Raw genomic sequence first — 14,959 nt, forward strand, 5'->3', positions numbered from 1 at the left:
TTGGCGGTATTTTGTGGAGCGCTGAAACGTCCCGTCTGATGAACAATGAAAGGTAGCACCTGTACAAATTACAAAAAACAACTGCTAAAAAATTATGGTGTTACTCAATGTTGTTACGAGTAGCAGCCATCATGAATGCTGATGTTGGGTACTATCCTGTTGCACCGACTTTCTGACTCGTAATAGCGACTTTAGGGGCCGTTCCGGTTAAACCTTCTGACCCGGAGGTTGATAAATCCGACTACAGAGGACAACTGGAGCGCACTATTAAGCTTCAGCTCTAGTTGAAAGCAGGGTAGTCATAAACTGGAATGACCCGGAAATGTTAAATAACACTTTTGGAGGCCTTTAAAAAAACATGCATGTTTAGTCTTAGGCTTAAATGCCTGACCCCTTGTGGTCAGGGTCAGGCATTTACCTTTCTTGCAACACTAATTACTAAAATGGAAAGCCTGTGGACATGATAAGGCCCTTGCCATGAGCTTTTTTAAACCCTGGGTGCCATCTAATCTATCTCTGCTCTCCTCCACAGGTATGCTGCTGCCTTTTTGCTTTCTAGTTCTTTGCAACTCTTCCACAGACATTCTCCACTCATGCACATAACACACAACTAATTTCACTGACTTCCTAGCTTCATAACAACAGTTTTGCTTTTAGCCTTAATGTTGTTTAAATAATTTATTTTTTAATTCTTTTACATGGTGTGTATCCCTTTTTGGTATGGCCTTTGAGTCAGGTCGTAACAGGGTGTCTGCCTCACGGACCAAAACTGGGAGTTGGTTCCACAGGAGAGGAGCCTGATAGCTAAAGGATCTGCCTCCCATTCTACTTTTAGAGACTCTAGGAACCACCAGCAGACCTGCAGTCTGAGAGCGAAGTGCTCTGTTAGGAACATACGGGGTAATCAGAGCTCTGATATATGATGGAGCTTGATTATTAAGGGCTTTATACGTTAGAAGAAGAATTTTAAATTCTATGCTTGATTTAAAAGGAAGCAAATGAAGGGAAGCTAAAATTGGAGAAATATGATCCCTCTTGTTGATTTTCATCAGAACTCTTGCCGCAGCATTTTGGATCAGCTGAAGGCTTTGAACTGCATTTTGTGGACTTCCTGATAGTAAAGAATTACAATAGTCCAGCCTTGAAGTAACAAATGCATGGACTAGTTTTTCACTATCACTCTTGGACAGAATATTTCTAATTTTGGCAATATCCCGGAGGTGATAAACCATGGAAACCTGTTTAATATGGGATTAAGATTACATGTATTGGTCAAAAATAACACCAAGAATGTTTACTTTATTACCAGAGGCCAAGTTAATGCCATCGAGATTAAATGATTGATTAAGAAGTTTTTAATTAAGGACTCTGGTCCAAAGATTACAACTTCTGTCTTGTCAGAATTTAAAAGCAAGAAATTTAAAGAATATGAGTCTTATATACGCATTTCAACAATTGGGTGTTTAAGGGTGAATGTCCTGTGTGAAGAACTAGCTGTCCAAGTTTCAAGCATCCAGCTGATGATTTGGGGTAAAGTTAAAGGATTTAGAGGAAGTCCTCAGTCTTCACCATTTCACTAACGCCATGGAGTCGTCCAGTAGTGCAGGGAGGTGAAGCAGACTTTCAGCATGATGCTGCCTCCACCTTGTTTAACAACAGAAAGCTGGCAGGTTTAAAATCCTCACCCATCTCCACCGTACATATTTTTTGGCCAGACGTCTTAATCTTCATCTCTGATTATTAAACTTTTCTCGTCACGGCTTTACGAGATGGAGGATCCTTGAACACTAAAGTCACTGTCCACAGTTTGACAACACGGACTGAGATGCAATCCTGCTACAAAATTGGCTCCTTCAAGCAAGAGGGGAATTTGTTACCGACCACATGAGCAAAAAACTACCTTCTAAAAAGCTTCATTACAAAATGAGACAAAGATTGAGCCGTTTAGCCACAATAGCAAGAAGAAGGTTAGAAGAAATCATGGTAAGGCTTTCTAACTTAAGAACACTGTAGCAACTGTCTAGCATGGCGGTTGCACATGTGTGTATTCCTACAGGACAACGATTGCAAACCGACTGTGATTGATAGTTGAAGCTGGACAGCATTAAAGGGGACATATCATGTTGTTCAATTGTTTACCAATTACTTAATCTTCTATCCTCCCTTTTCTACCTCCTTCCTTACTGGCCGCACTATTCGGACAGCACTTATCATGCCGAACGCTGACGCCATTTTGCTTTGGCTAGAATCCTTACCAATTAGACCCTTTCAGATGCAGTCTTTGACTTATCCACTTGTAGCTTTGGCATCCTTCAGCTTGGACCACAAAACCGCTCCAGAGGGGGGGAAAAAATGCCAGCTACGTGAGTCTGCGACCTTGTTCAGCAGCTCTGCAGCAAATACTGCGAAGCAAGTGTTCAAAAAAATATAACAGAAAAAACTGAATGGCTAGAAAAATGCAACCCAAACAGAATATAAAGATATCTAGGCAGCACCTGGACAGAGTACATTCAGCTTTTCTGCCCTCCTACAGGCTGCAAGTACAAAATGTATTTAAGGGCTTAAAAAAAAAAAAAAAAAAAAAAGTGGATTTTGCACGTGTACCCTTAAAGTGTCCATAACCCTATTGAAGGCTTGGGAACTACAACCTTATAAAAAGCTGAGTCCATAGCTGGAAACCAACCAGTTCAAATTTACATCAACATCTCTGCAGGAAAAGGGAGTTAAATTTTCATCCAAAAATAACGTCACTAACTAAACGTCAATAAGTAAAAACTATGGTGTCCTGACAACTGCTGCATTGTTATAACCAGTCCTTTATAGATTTCATCCTGCTAAGGTATTAGAAAATCCGCAATAAACCAAAATGTGTTTAATTTTGTAAAAAAAAAAAAAAAAAAAATCATTGAAGTTATGTTTTCATTCCAGCTCGGAGAAAAAGGACGGTTCAAATCCATTATTAAAGGCTCAACATTTATTCATGCTCACAGTGGGTGTATGTAAACATCTGATCAGGACTGTAACCCTCCAGTGCAAGGATGGAAACCCCCCCCCCCCCCCCCCCCAACAAATACTCAGAGCACTTTGAAGAATCCCGATAGGATTTAAATCAGCCTGCTTTCAGATCTTACAGCTTGATTAGAAAGGCGCTTGGGCAGTCATCGGGTGATAAATACCAGATGGTCAGTGAGTCCTGATGAGACTAAACGCTCTATACAGTCAGTTTTAAAAAAAAAAAAAGAAAGAAAGAGGAAAGAACAGAGGAATGTTCCTCATTGGAGAAAGTCAGCTGAGCTCCTGGGATTGACTTCCATCCCTCAGAACATGGATCCTCATCATGGAGGGATGGACATTTCTTAGAAACAGTCAGAGGTATAATCCCCTTAGAGACTCGAGTGTGACCGATAGATTTCTTAACGCACGAGCGGTACCGCTCTTCACCCAGACAAGCAGGTTTTAGGCAAGCGTTGGATATTCTGATATAATTTATTTTTTCTGAAAAAAATTCTACACATTTCATGTTAAACTATAGACAAAGCAGACAGACACATAGATACACAGGCATTGTTTTAACAGCAGCTTTACCCCAGTCTGATGCACTACGTACATAAAAAGGACTAATTAGGTCAAATCACTCTGCACGTCGAAGGGAAGAACAGATATGATGCAGATGCGCAGTCTGTAAAACGCTTGATAGAGTCTAATTTCCTTGAGAAAGAAGATCAATTTCTTATAAATATGTTGAAAATGACTCGAGACGTTTTATTGCCAGGAATGTACCGTGGGCCATCCCTTCTGTGGCTTCCTCTTAACGAGTTAAGACAGAGACACAGGGCAGACTTTGAGGGTTGGCTTCTTTGAACAAAAAAAAAAAAATATATATATATAGAGAGAGGAAATGTTTGTGGATCTTGGTTGCTGAAGGTCGTATTCCTCAGTTTTTCTAGATGGACAGACAGATGTCTATGTGGAGCTGGAAACCGCCAGTTTCTTCAAGTGGTCCATGAAGACCTGTAGGCTGACATCGTCGGTGAGGATCGGTGCTCCCGACTCCTACAGTGACAAACAAACAAAAAAAAAAAAAATATTAGGTGGTTAACATTTACTCTCTGTATACAAACAGGCCCTTTTATAAGCATTACTGATCCCATCATCAGTTTATCGCACGAAACGGTGAGACCTCAATCTGCCGGTAATCCCATGCTGGGTGCTTCTGCTGTTTAAATAACAGGTTACGGGTTTATCCCTTCCTTGATGCAGGGAAATCAACAGCTTAATGTCGATTTTAGATTTCAATCTTCCTTATTTAAAAAGGTAAAAGGTTAACTTATCCCAGACTTCGTGTTTACCAACACTTAGGGACCTCCTAAGTAGTAAAACTGACAGGAAATCTGGGGGATTTCTGGATTACTTGTTTTAAATTAAAAAAATGAAATGAAGTTCTGCAGAACATTTTATCTGTGGTTACAGAAGCTCTGCGGGACGTTGGAATAATGCAAAAGTATTCATAATGTAAATGTATTTCATTGGGATTTTGTGAAAAACGTACAGAATGATGCATGGTTTTCAAAGGGTTATGCAAATAAAAAGTGTGACATGCGTTTCTATTTGCCCCCTTTTTTATGCTTTAATCCAGCGCAAACCAGGAGAGCGTTACAATCAAGAGATGCCTCCGCAAATCCGACCTCTGAATGGAAGAGCGACATGAAGAAAACCATAAAAAAAAAAAAAAAAAGAATCCCATCTGCAGTTTGTCACAAGCCACGTAGGGCATACTGCACTGCAAAAACAGAACTAAGTAAAATCTGATTGAACTGAATGTACTTGTCCTTGGTTTGAGCAGGTAAATAAGATGATCTGCCAATGGATTAACTGTTTTTACACCTAAAATAAGACAATTAGATCACTTAGATTTGGCTGTTCAAATCAAGGACAGATACACTCATTTCAAGAACATTTTACTTACATTGGGGCTCTGATGTGAATAAAATTTACCTTTTTTGCCTAAACGCAGAAAGCTAAGAGGGGGCTAACAATGCATATCACCCTGAGCTTACCATCCCTGTGGTAAAACAGACAGCATTATGCTAAAAGGAAGCCTCTTATGGGTGATCAGTCAGCTAAATACAGGGAACTTCTGGAAGGAAATCTGTTACAGGTTGCAAAAGACTTGAGACTGGGGCGGAGGTTCACCTTCCAGAAGAACAACGAGCCAGAGATGCACTGAAGCACTCTAGAGCTCGGCTCATACTACAACTGTCCAGTCAAAGTTAGACCTCTTTTTTATCCACATTTAAAGCGCTACTTTCTGTCCATTTGTGACAAAATCAAAGTAAAATACACTGAAGTTTGATGTAATAAAAAAAAAAAACTATTTCAAGAGGTATGAATACTGTTCCAGGGCACTTTAGTTATACTGCACTATGTATGACAAATTACCTTTGAATACAAAAAAATAAAAGACAAGCCTACATGTTAAGGCAAAGTATTATGAGGAGAAATAAAAAAAAAAGAAAGAAAGGGCGCGTACCTGTCCCCATGCATAGAGGTTGTTGTGGGTTTGGGATGGGTTGACTTTGGACAGCAGGAAGCGAGCCTGTGAGCCTCCGTGCTCCGTGTCGACGTAGCGAGGCATGGGGAAGCGCGTCTGCAAGATCTCCTGCGCGTCGTCCAGAGGAGCCTGGAGCAGCTGCTTGAAGTTCTCATACTCTGGCATTTCCTGGTAGCCTGCCTTCCTCCACTGAGCAATAGTCTGCGAAGAAACAGGGGGAAGACATTTGTTTTTACACATTTTTATTCATCCAGGTTTAAAAACAGAAAAAGAAAAACATTGACAAATTTGAAAAAGCGTCTCTCTGTGGCGCCGGGACTCACCTCTCCGTGGTAGATAACCAGCTGGAAGAAGGTGTCCATCAGGAGGATTCGGTCCGGCAGGATGCTGCTGCTGTCCAGGAGCACAGGCTGAGGGGAACAAACCCAACGCAGTTTTAAAACACAAAAAAAAAAAAGAACAAAAAAAAAACCCTATTTGATAACAGCTGGACAGGCGGCATATATAAAGGATGGCGATATGAGGGGACTGAGGCTGACCTCTGGTGGTCCGTGGAAGGAGTATGAGTAGAGGATGGGCTGGATCATGATCAGGGACTGGGTCAGATCCTGCCGAACGAACTGGTGCCTGTAGTAGGACGACTCGTCTGGGCTGTTGTTGAACACCTGAAGGAACGGGGACCTCCGCAGGTGGAACATGAACTACAAGAAGGAAAAGACGAGCTGGTGAATAAAACGTTCCTGTAAACAAAAACTAAGAAAAAAAGGACAGACACGTTTATTTAAATTCTTAAATCTTGATCGTGGGCTTTTGGTTTTGACCGTTAACCATTTTAGGCTCACAGGTTTTACAGAGTGCTGTAGATGGCTCTATTAGAGTCTTAATTTAATACAGATCCAGACGAGCTGGACCCATTAGCTCACTGGCTAGTCTGAAATGGGCCAGGACCCAGGCGAAATTCTGTTGTCATTTATGGAAATGCTTTTTATTAACCTTTAACCTGTCGTTGCCTTTGTTATTATTACTATTTGAGGACTTTGCAGGGAAAATACTGGTGTTAATAATCATCAGCTTCTGCTTAAATAGAGACAGAAAGCAAATGTGACGCCTTTTTAGAGGTTGATATCCTGTCTGCTTCCACCTCTGAGACCAACTAACCAGATTTATACTAAATGAGGACACGTAGAAAATCATCTACGAGAGTGTGGTCTTCTGTCACATTTCCACTCGGTAGCAGCTTTACCTGTGGGTAGAGGGACAGGGACTCTGACAGCCTGAAGGACGTAGGATCGTCTTTATTGAACTGGCCAAACTTCTGACACTAAAAAAAACACAAAAAGGAAACAAAAGTGTCTCATTAAATATGAATCACAACAGAATAAACCACATTTATAACATCCAGCAGACTCGCTCTGGGAATCCGTTTTTCCTACTAGAATGATTCATTTAAATTTCAAATCGAATAAAAATATTTTATAGAAAAAGAAAGAAAGAAAGAAAAAATTCGGGGGCCAGAATGGTATTCATAAAACACTAAATACGTGTAAACGGTAGATTTAATAAGACACCGGGCCTTGTTTGTAACTCACCAGGCGGATGAGCTGCCTGTCCAGCCACCGCAGCACGTCTGGGCCCTCCTCCGACTCCGCCCTGAAGACGCCCAGGCGTGCCATGAGCACGGCGGCCGCTTCTTGGTCGAACGAGGACTCGATGTGCTGAATCTGAGACTGGGCATCTGCCCAACTAGGAAAAGTTCAAAAAGAAAAGAAAAAGGGGAGGAAGAATGCAGCCGGAGCACAGGAGAGAAAGAGAAGGTGCAGGTGAGCGTGGGCGCGGCGTGATGACGCACATAGTTTACATGTTTTATCAAAGTGTCAAACTAAATTAGAAGGTATGCGGACGTCTTGTGAGGACAACCTCCCTTCTAGTTTACATTCTTTTAATTCTGTCCTCATTCAAATGATCAGGAACAAACCAAAATGACCCTAAAGAGCAGATTCAGGAGATCTTTAACAGAGTAAGACTCTTACTTCCTGGCAATGGTGGTGACCCGTATCCTCTTCTGTGTGTTGGAGTGCTGGTACTGGGTTACAAACTGGATGGCCCCGCGGCCTCCCTGTGGGACCGGCGCATTGTGCTGGAAGAACACAGCCAACGATTATTCCTCTCATACTTAACAGTTCAACAAAGTGGCGTTCATTGCCAGGAAAAAAAAAACAACAACAAAAAGCTATTGTCTGCAAACGTAAAGAAAAAGCCACTATTCTGGATCACAAATACTCTTTGGGTTAAAGTGACAGACACGCGCTCTAATCCTTGAAAGCAAATGGCCCAAAAAAAAAAAAAAAAAAAAAAAAAGCTTTTTACCTGATTCACAACTTCAAGGTAAACGGCCAAAGTGGTGGACGGGTCTAAACTGCACAGTTTCCACTGGGTCGTGCCCCCAATGCCCATCTCCTGCACAACAGAAAGCACATTGTGGTGAGGCTCAGATCATTTACGGCCCCCCCCCCGCCCCGGCCCGGTCGAATATGGTGCAGGAACTCACATTCTCCGAAACAGAGGGACCCTTTGAATGCAGCGAGACGCACGGTCCAATGGCTCCGCAGACCTTCAGCTCTCTTGATGTCTACGAAGAACAGAAAAGGACAGAATGGTAAACGTTTGAAATATGAACTGGTACAAACAATCCGCTTTTATTTCAACCAAACTAATTAGAGCGAGGGTTTAACTTTACCTTGACCTCCAGGACTCCTCCAAACGCCATGCGGAAGTCGCCATTGTAGTCTTTGCTAAAGACTCTCTGGAAGGTTTGCTTAAACAGGGAGGTGTTGAAGGAGTCTCCCATCACGATGTGTCCCCTGAAACACAACAGAATATGTCACAAAAAAAAAAAAAAACCCAACGATCACATATTTACTGCATCTACTTAATTATTATTTATTTACTGTAGTATTTTTAGCTTTTTAACCCACATTTTGTAGCTTGAATGTTTTATTTGTGAGGCCTGGGGCACTCCTCTCCCCTCTCCCTTTGCTTTATTGATGTGAATATTGTCCAATCTCTGTTTTTAATGTCACGCTTTTCTAATCCCTCAAATGAATCAAGTTGATTGGGACATACCCTGTGAGATTAGACAAACACTTCATCTCCAGCAGGCCTGTCTGGTCCAGAGCGCACGCGTAGATGTCGATGCTGTGCCCGTTCACAGCGGAGCGGTTCGCCAAAGCCTCATAGTACTGTGGAGGCAAACAGAGAAAAGGCAAAATTAACTTAATATACAAAAAAAAAAAAAAATTCAAAAAATGTCATTAAATCTTTCAAACTCATATATATCTGCAGACGTGTCCTAAATGCATCACCTTGGTGGCTTTCTTCAGGTGCCGTGCGTTGTCTTTCTGGATGTCGTGCCAGGAGCGGATGGGGGTTTTCAGCTCATCTCCCACCACCATGCCGGGTCCCTGGGTGGGCGGCCCGCCGATGAACAGCATCACACGAGCTCCCGTGTTTGGGTAAGCCCCCTGAGGAGGAGAGCCAAGCAATTCATTTCAATCGGGTTGCGCATCTCTTAAAAACAAGATAAAACATCTTGACACATTGTGTTTAAATTTGATTGGTGGTCAGAACGCGGACAGGACTGTGTTCTGACTTATTTAGATGATATTTAGCAAAAGCAGACTTAAATTCAATAGTTTCCACTATAGGAAGAGTTCATTAGAGAGAGAAGAGGGGATGTGATTAAAAAAAATAAATAAATTGGAACTTAAAAATCTTAAAAAAAGAGTGTAAATGAGGTGAGTCTCTATTAGCAGAGACCAAACTTTACAACCAACGCTGCCAACAGACACATCCAAAGTGCAAAGTCTGGGAACGTCCGTGGCATGATGAAAGATTTAGAAATGAGTCACCTGGCCACAAAAACAGCAACAAGAACCTTTAACTAAAGCTTTATTCAAACAACTATTTGATTTCTCTGGGCTGATCAGTGAATCTCACGCGACTAAAAGTAAGATTCCTCCCAGCGGGTGGGGAAAAGGTACAGCGGAGGGGGAATTAACTCTTGTACCGGGTTGTTATATAACGGCACAGATTATCAGGCGGAGAAGATATGTAAATCATCGACAGATATGAAAGCAGTTTGTGTCTTTACCTCAAGAAGGCCGACGGCAACAGACAGCGCGACGCCGGTGGAGCGCAGCGGCCGCTTGCCCTGAGGTACGGGCCAGGGGTCTCTCTGGAGCTCTCCGAGCAAGTCGGTCAGGTTCATATCCACCCGATGCACTGGCTGCAGGAACCTGGACGTGAACAGGAGAGGCTCTTAGAAGAAAGTCGAAACTAAAGACAGCCGACCGCTGCAGGCGTTTGTGACAGCAGCAGCAGCCCATCGCTGGGAATCGGTCCTCCTCCTCCATACCTGCACGTGGCAGCGGCCTCCTGAGGAGCCACGGGACGACCTTGCTGGCCCGGAGCTGCCGGCTTCGTCAACCCAAGCATCTCCTGAAATGAAACGAACACGTTACCAAACCGATCCGAGGGATCATATTGGGATGAATGCCAGCTATTTTACTGCACAAAGCAAAAAAACATCCACGAGTAATTAAATCCATCAACGCGGAACCTGGTCCAACCAGTCTCGTTACATATCGCAGTAAGCGCAGCGTTTATGAGATCTAAAGATGTTCCCGCGTGCTTTCGTCGTTGCTCGGGGCAACCTGGACCCACCTGGATCTGTTTAGAGGAGAGGTCCTTGGTGCCTCTGAAGACGTAGCTCTTGGCGATGCCCTCGCAGGTCAGCTCGTGGACCTGGACCATGCGGCCGAACGTGATGAGGCCCACCAGGGCGTTGGGCGGCAGCAGGCTCAGGGACATCTGCAGGGACTCCTTCAGGGCCTGCAGGTCCTCTTCCTCCAAGCACGTGTCCACGACGTACAGGAAGATGAGCGGGGCCGAGGGTCCGCGCTGTGAAGAGCCAGGGGGGAAAACGCGTCAACGCCGGAGAGCTTGTCAGGAGAGAAGCTGAGGAGCTGTGTGGTGCTCCGGGATCAGACCCGGATATCAGGCGATGTTCAGAAGAATGTCTCAGATTAAACATGGCAGCTACCAGTAGTTAGCTGCTGTGTTCATTGCACTACCGTAAATGTGATGAAACCTCTAATAATTCACGAATGCAGCTTTATTATTTATAACGCACATAAATATAAAACTGTTCTATTTTTATTACATCTACATATTTTAGCTCTACTTCCTGAACCCTGATGCTCCAGAGCACTTTATGATCCACTAATAGACATCGTCTGCGCTTTGTTTTAGCAGGGCGGCCCTGCGGTACATGTCGTACATGGGCGAGGTCAGAGTGCGGGCGCGCACCAGCAATTTACCTGCACTATGTACTCGATGGTGGAGAACTGTGGCATGAGCTCAGCCGGCTGGTTCACCTCCGATATGCCTGCGTAGGAGGGAGGAAACTGCACAAAGAGACACAAATTGTCAGCTCAGCCAGCCTAATAAAGGAATGTGGCCAAGCCGCATTAAGTTATGAAGGTCACGCACGCCTTGCCAAGAGGTCAGAATATGAATTAGAAGCATCAGGACTGAAGAATGTTAAAAATGTTGGTACTTACAGGGTTCCTCTGGAAACAGAAGTTGCATGCCCATATCTTGGCTCTGAAGTCTACTTGACTACAAAAGAAGAAGAAGAAAAAAACATTGGCTTTTTGTGGCCGACAGAAACAAACAACGTGTGTTCAGGTTTCCATGCGTCACACGCGTGGTATTTATATCAGCATCGTGGCATACAATGTTATTCTTTCAAATTTACTAAACCATTTTTTATTTTAAATGGCAAAAGTCAGATTTGCAACTGGATTTAAATGATTGCAAACAACCAATCTGCAAAAAGACGTTTTATCATTTTGTTTACTACTCTTTTTATTCTGCTGTCCTTTATGTTTTGCACCAGATGTTTAAATACAAAAAATGATTTTAACTTAATTGCATTTGATTTATCTATCATTTATCATTCAGGGGAGTCCTGGCCTAGTGGTTAGAGCAGCGCGCTTGCACTCAGAGAAGGATGCAAGTACCCAGTTCGATCCCCAGCGCCTGCACTCTGGGTCCCTGACCCTTAACCCCAGATTGCTCCCCAGGCGCAGCACATGACAGCCCACTGCTCCCCAGGGGTGATGGGTTAAAAGCAGAAAACACATTTCGTTGTTTTGTACTTGTGACAGTGCAATGACAATAGAGTTGAATTCTATTAGTGATTCTGAACAGGATTTTAGAGGAGTCTCATCATTAACGACACATTTCTACATATTTCGGTTCAGCCCCCATGCTTTCGCTTCCTCATAGTTGTCTTTTTGCTTGTTGTTCTGTGCCAAAAGTTTGTCTTGTGTAAAACGCTGTGCAAGGAAATAGCTCTACAACTAAAAGGTCGACTGATTACAAATGCCTAAAGCGAGCTGATAGGAATCAGAAGAAACTGATTTGTGTGAAACTTACCATAGCGGGTTGAGGACAGCCTTGCAGTTGGCCCGGCTGCACAGGACCGGCTCGTACTGGACCGGTGGCAGGTTGGGCCTCTCTTTGAGAGGCGTCAAGAGGCAGGAGACGGGGACCACCAGCCTGGTGGCCTCCAGGCGACTGGAGGGCCAGAGGTTCCAGCTGCATCGCACCCCGTCTCTGTCCTCGTTCTGTTGAATGAACTCCTGGTAGGTCGACATCACCGAGCTACAGCAGAAAAAGACCTTTTAAATACACCAAACTGAAGGGATCAGTCCAGCAGAAGAACTTAAAAAAAAAGCTATCTCTTGTAGTCCAAGACTCTATAGGTCCTGTGTCTCGTCGGGTTTGACCTGCTCCGTGTGACTGACTGGCTGCGGCGAGCGTCCGCTCTTAAATACAGCCGAGCCTTTCTCGCCAGGGTTAAATTAAGACACAGAACTTCGAAAGCATGACGCAAAACGCGCCTTCGGTGAACCTGCTCTACGAGTTTTGATGACGCGGAGGGACGAACGCAGAGGAATACCGACGCGAGCGCACAGGTGTGTCCGAGCCTTTTGATCGTCGCCCCGTGTGTGTACGCTTTGCTTTTGTCGCCGCATGGCAGCGGTACATGAGCGACGCCCTTAACAGAGCATCACAAAGCAGGACTTGGTTCACGGCCCGACATCCTCCTTCAGGGTTATTACAGGGCAAATTCTTCCACAGGAGAGAAATGTCAGAAACGGAATCAGGAGGGACTAAAAATGGATCGGGGCGAGAGATGTTTTTCTTGGATAAACTAAAAATAGAGCGACTGTACAAATAAAGCAATGAATCGCGGGATGTAATAACGCATATATTAATTTTGATCTGTCATTTGCCCGCGTTTGATAAGCTACTGAATTAGCTTTTAATTTGGCTTACTGTTTTCCGTTTTAATTGCACATTTTCACTGTGTTCTGTTAAACCGGGTTACAAATATAATACAACTATAACACTACGATATTTGTCGTTTTAGATTTGCAATTAGAGTGTATTTACTCTAATACGGATTGTCAATTAATCAAACTATAGATGTAGCAGAATTATGCTGTTCCATGTTGGCAATGTTTAGCTTTTTTTCTTATTTTAAATAAGTTCTGACATTCTTCAGTGCATTCCCCATATGCTAAAAACAGCGTTTCTTCCTCACCTACTCGTCATCTGATATCTGATAAGAAGGTTTATCAGTGCAATCTAAACCGATTGGCTGTTTCTGTAAAGATGTGCCTCTTTTTGTGGCTCCCTCGCCCCTCTGTCATCTTTGTGCATGTGTACATTTCTGTTGGACCTTTGTTGATTTTTTTTTATTGCCTGATTGATATGAAAAAAAAAAAAATCATGAGTGTGTATGGATAAAAGAAAGACTGTTTTGTTATTATTATTATTATTATTATGGATTATTTAATATTGATTTGATTGATTTTGAATAAAAATCTTGAAATTGAGACAAGTAACATTATTAATCCAGACGTTTTCTTCTTCTATAAATTATTATTGTGCCATGATAACATCAGAAACTGTGTTCTGTGAATTCCTAGATTACACGTCAGCAGGTCCAAAGCCCTGGATGACATCTTCATGCCATTTGTTCAATCCGATCAAAAGTCCACAGTCCAAATATCATTAGAAGACGAAACAGAAAAAGTGAAATCTTTTAACCTTTAAAATCCCTCCCCTCCCCGCCAGGAGATTCTAGTGCAGTATTCCAGGAACTACAGCGATTCAACGTTTATGTAAAAGTATTCTACACTGTCAGCAAATATATTGATCTTAACATAACGATCAAAAACGAATGCAACGTTAAAGCATTGAATTAGATTATTATTATTATTATTATGTTGGCCGAACACAGCACATCACAAAGTAGCAGTCACGTAATTTCATTAAAAAGAGACACTAGTAGAGGAGTCTTATCAGATTGGCTGAAACTATCGGATATCTACACAATCGGATATCTACACAAAATACATTTATCAAAACTACTTATTTCGGATTTGTCCTGTACACATTTACCCAAACAGCGTCCTTTTTTTTAAAAAAAAAATCGATTTTATTTTAGATCCTGTTCTAGCTGCTCTAAAAGTCAAACATCTTGAGAGCCGGTCGGACATGCTAGCAGAATGTAGCATTTCCCCTCTTCCTGTCACTTCCTCAATGGAAGCTAAAAAAAAATGGACGACCCACTTTCGACCAAAATTAAGCGGAGCTCTTACCTTTTATATTAAGTTAACTTCAGGACAAGACAGCGACGAGACAGGTGGTTGTGTTGGAGAGCAATTAGAGCATCGGGAGGTGGAAACAGACGGAGGAACGGGACAGAAAAATGTCGGCGGTGGGATCACTCCCCGTCAGCCCGGCTTCTGCACTTTACTAGAATGACGTGTTACTCCGATTTCGCTTTTCTTCCATTGGCTCCTTTTTCTGTGACGTCACTCCCGGATCGAGCGTAGTCAGCGCTGAGCGTCACGAGCGTCAAAAGCATGCGGAAGTGGGGATCTTTGGGAAATGAAGTCTTTGTTTTGGAACTCTTTTTGTGACGGTGGGGCGGCAATTTAACCAGGATGTAAAGATAAATTCTGTTCTATAACATGAGAAACATGTATTTTATAAATGGATCTCTCCTTATGCCCTATCTTTCATACTGTGCAGAAATTTGGGGGAGCGCTGGCTAGAAACAAACAGTGATTCTCTATTTAAATTACAAGAAAGGGCTATAAGCATAGTAAATTAAGTTGGATATTGTGAATCTACTAATAATTTATGTACTCAAAATAAAACCTTAAAATTGATATTATAAATAATCAAATTTTAGAAATATTCCTGCTTCTAAAAAGATATGTTTTTAAATTAAGAGAAAGTTGTTTCCATCTCAAAGGTCTATTT

At 42.6% G+C, this 14,959-nt stretch overlaps 1 protein-coding gene across 1 annotated transcript; it reads right to left on the reverse strand.

Moving 5' to 3' along the window:
• Positions 1 to 3,467: 3,467 nt before the first annotated feature.
• On the reverse strand, positions 3,468 to 14,459 carry sec23b (SEC23 homolog B, coat complex II component). Its single transcript, XM_012870196.3, has 19 exons — positions 14,290 to 14,459; positions 12,053 to 12,280; positions 11,173 to 11,230; positions 10,930 to 11,016; positions 10,274 to 10,510; positions 9,966 to 10,048; positions 9,702 to 9,846; positions 8,914 to 9,072; positions 8,675 to 8,790; positions 8,289 to 8,412; positions 8,100 to 8,180; positions 7,919 to 8,008; positions 7,582 to 7,688; positions 7,141 to 7,294; positions 6,795 to 6,872; positions 6,091 to 6,252; positions 5,875 to 5,961; positions 5,531 to 5,752; positions 3,468 to 4,053 (listed from the first exon to the last, which is right to left on the reverse strand). The coding sequence occupies exons 2-19, from the start codon at positions 12,271 to 12,273 to the stop codon at positions 3,964 to 3,966; spliced, it is 2,301 nt and encodes a 766-aa protein (XP_012725650.2). The 5' UTR covers positions 12,274 to 12,280; positions 14,290 to 14,459; the 3' UTR covers positions 3,468 to 3,963.
• Between the last annotated feature and the right edge of the window lie 500 nt (positions 14,460 to 14,959).

The sequence above is a fragment of the Fundulus heteroclitus genome, chromosome 5, assembly GCF_011125445.2.
Source record: "Fundulus heteroclitus isolate FHET01 chromosome 5, MU-UCD_Fhet_4.1, whole genome shotgun sequence".
Classification (NCBI taxonomy): Eukaryota; Metazoa; Chordata; class Actinopteri; order Cyprinodontiformes; family Fundulidae; genus Fundulus; species Fundulus heteroclitus.

Bases quoted from the DNA above. Each gene is read 5' to 3' on its own strand.
- sec23b (XM_012870196.3), bottom strand. From the start codon at position 12,273: ATGTCGACCTACCAGGAGTTCATTCAACAGAACGAGGACAGAGACGGG. The intron at 11,231-12,052 runs GTAAGTTTCACA...CTTCTTTTGTAG, and splicing joins GCTGTCCTCAACCCGCTATG to TCAAGTAGACTTCAGAGCCA. The intron at 9,073-9,701 runs GTAAAGACACAA...TCTCCTCCTCAG, and splicing joins TTGCCGTCGGCCTTCTTGAG to GGGGCTTACCCAAACACGGG.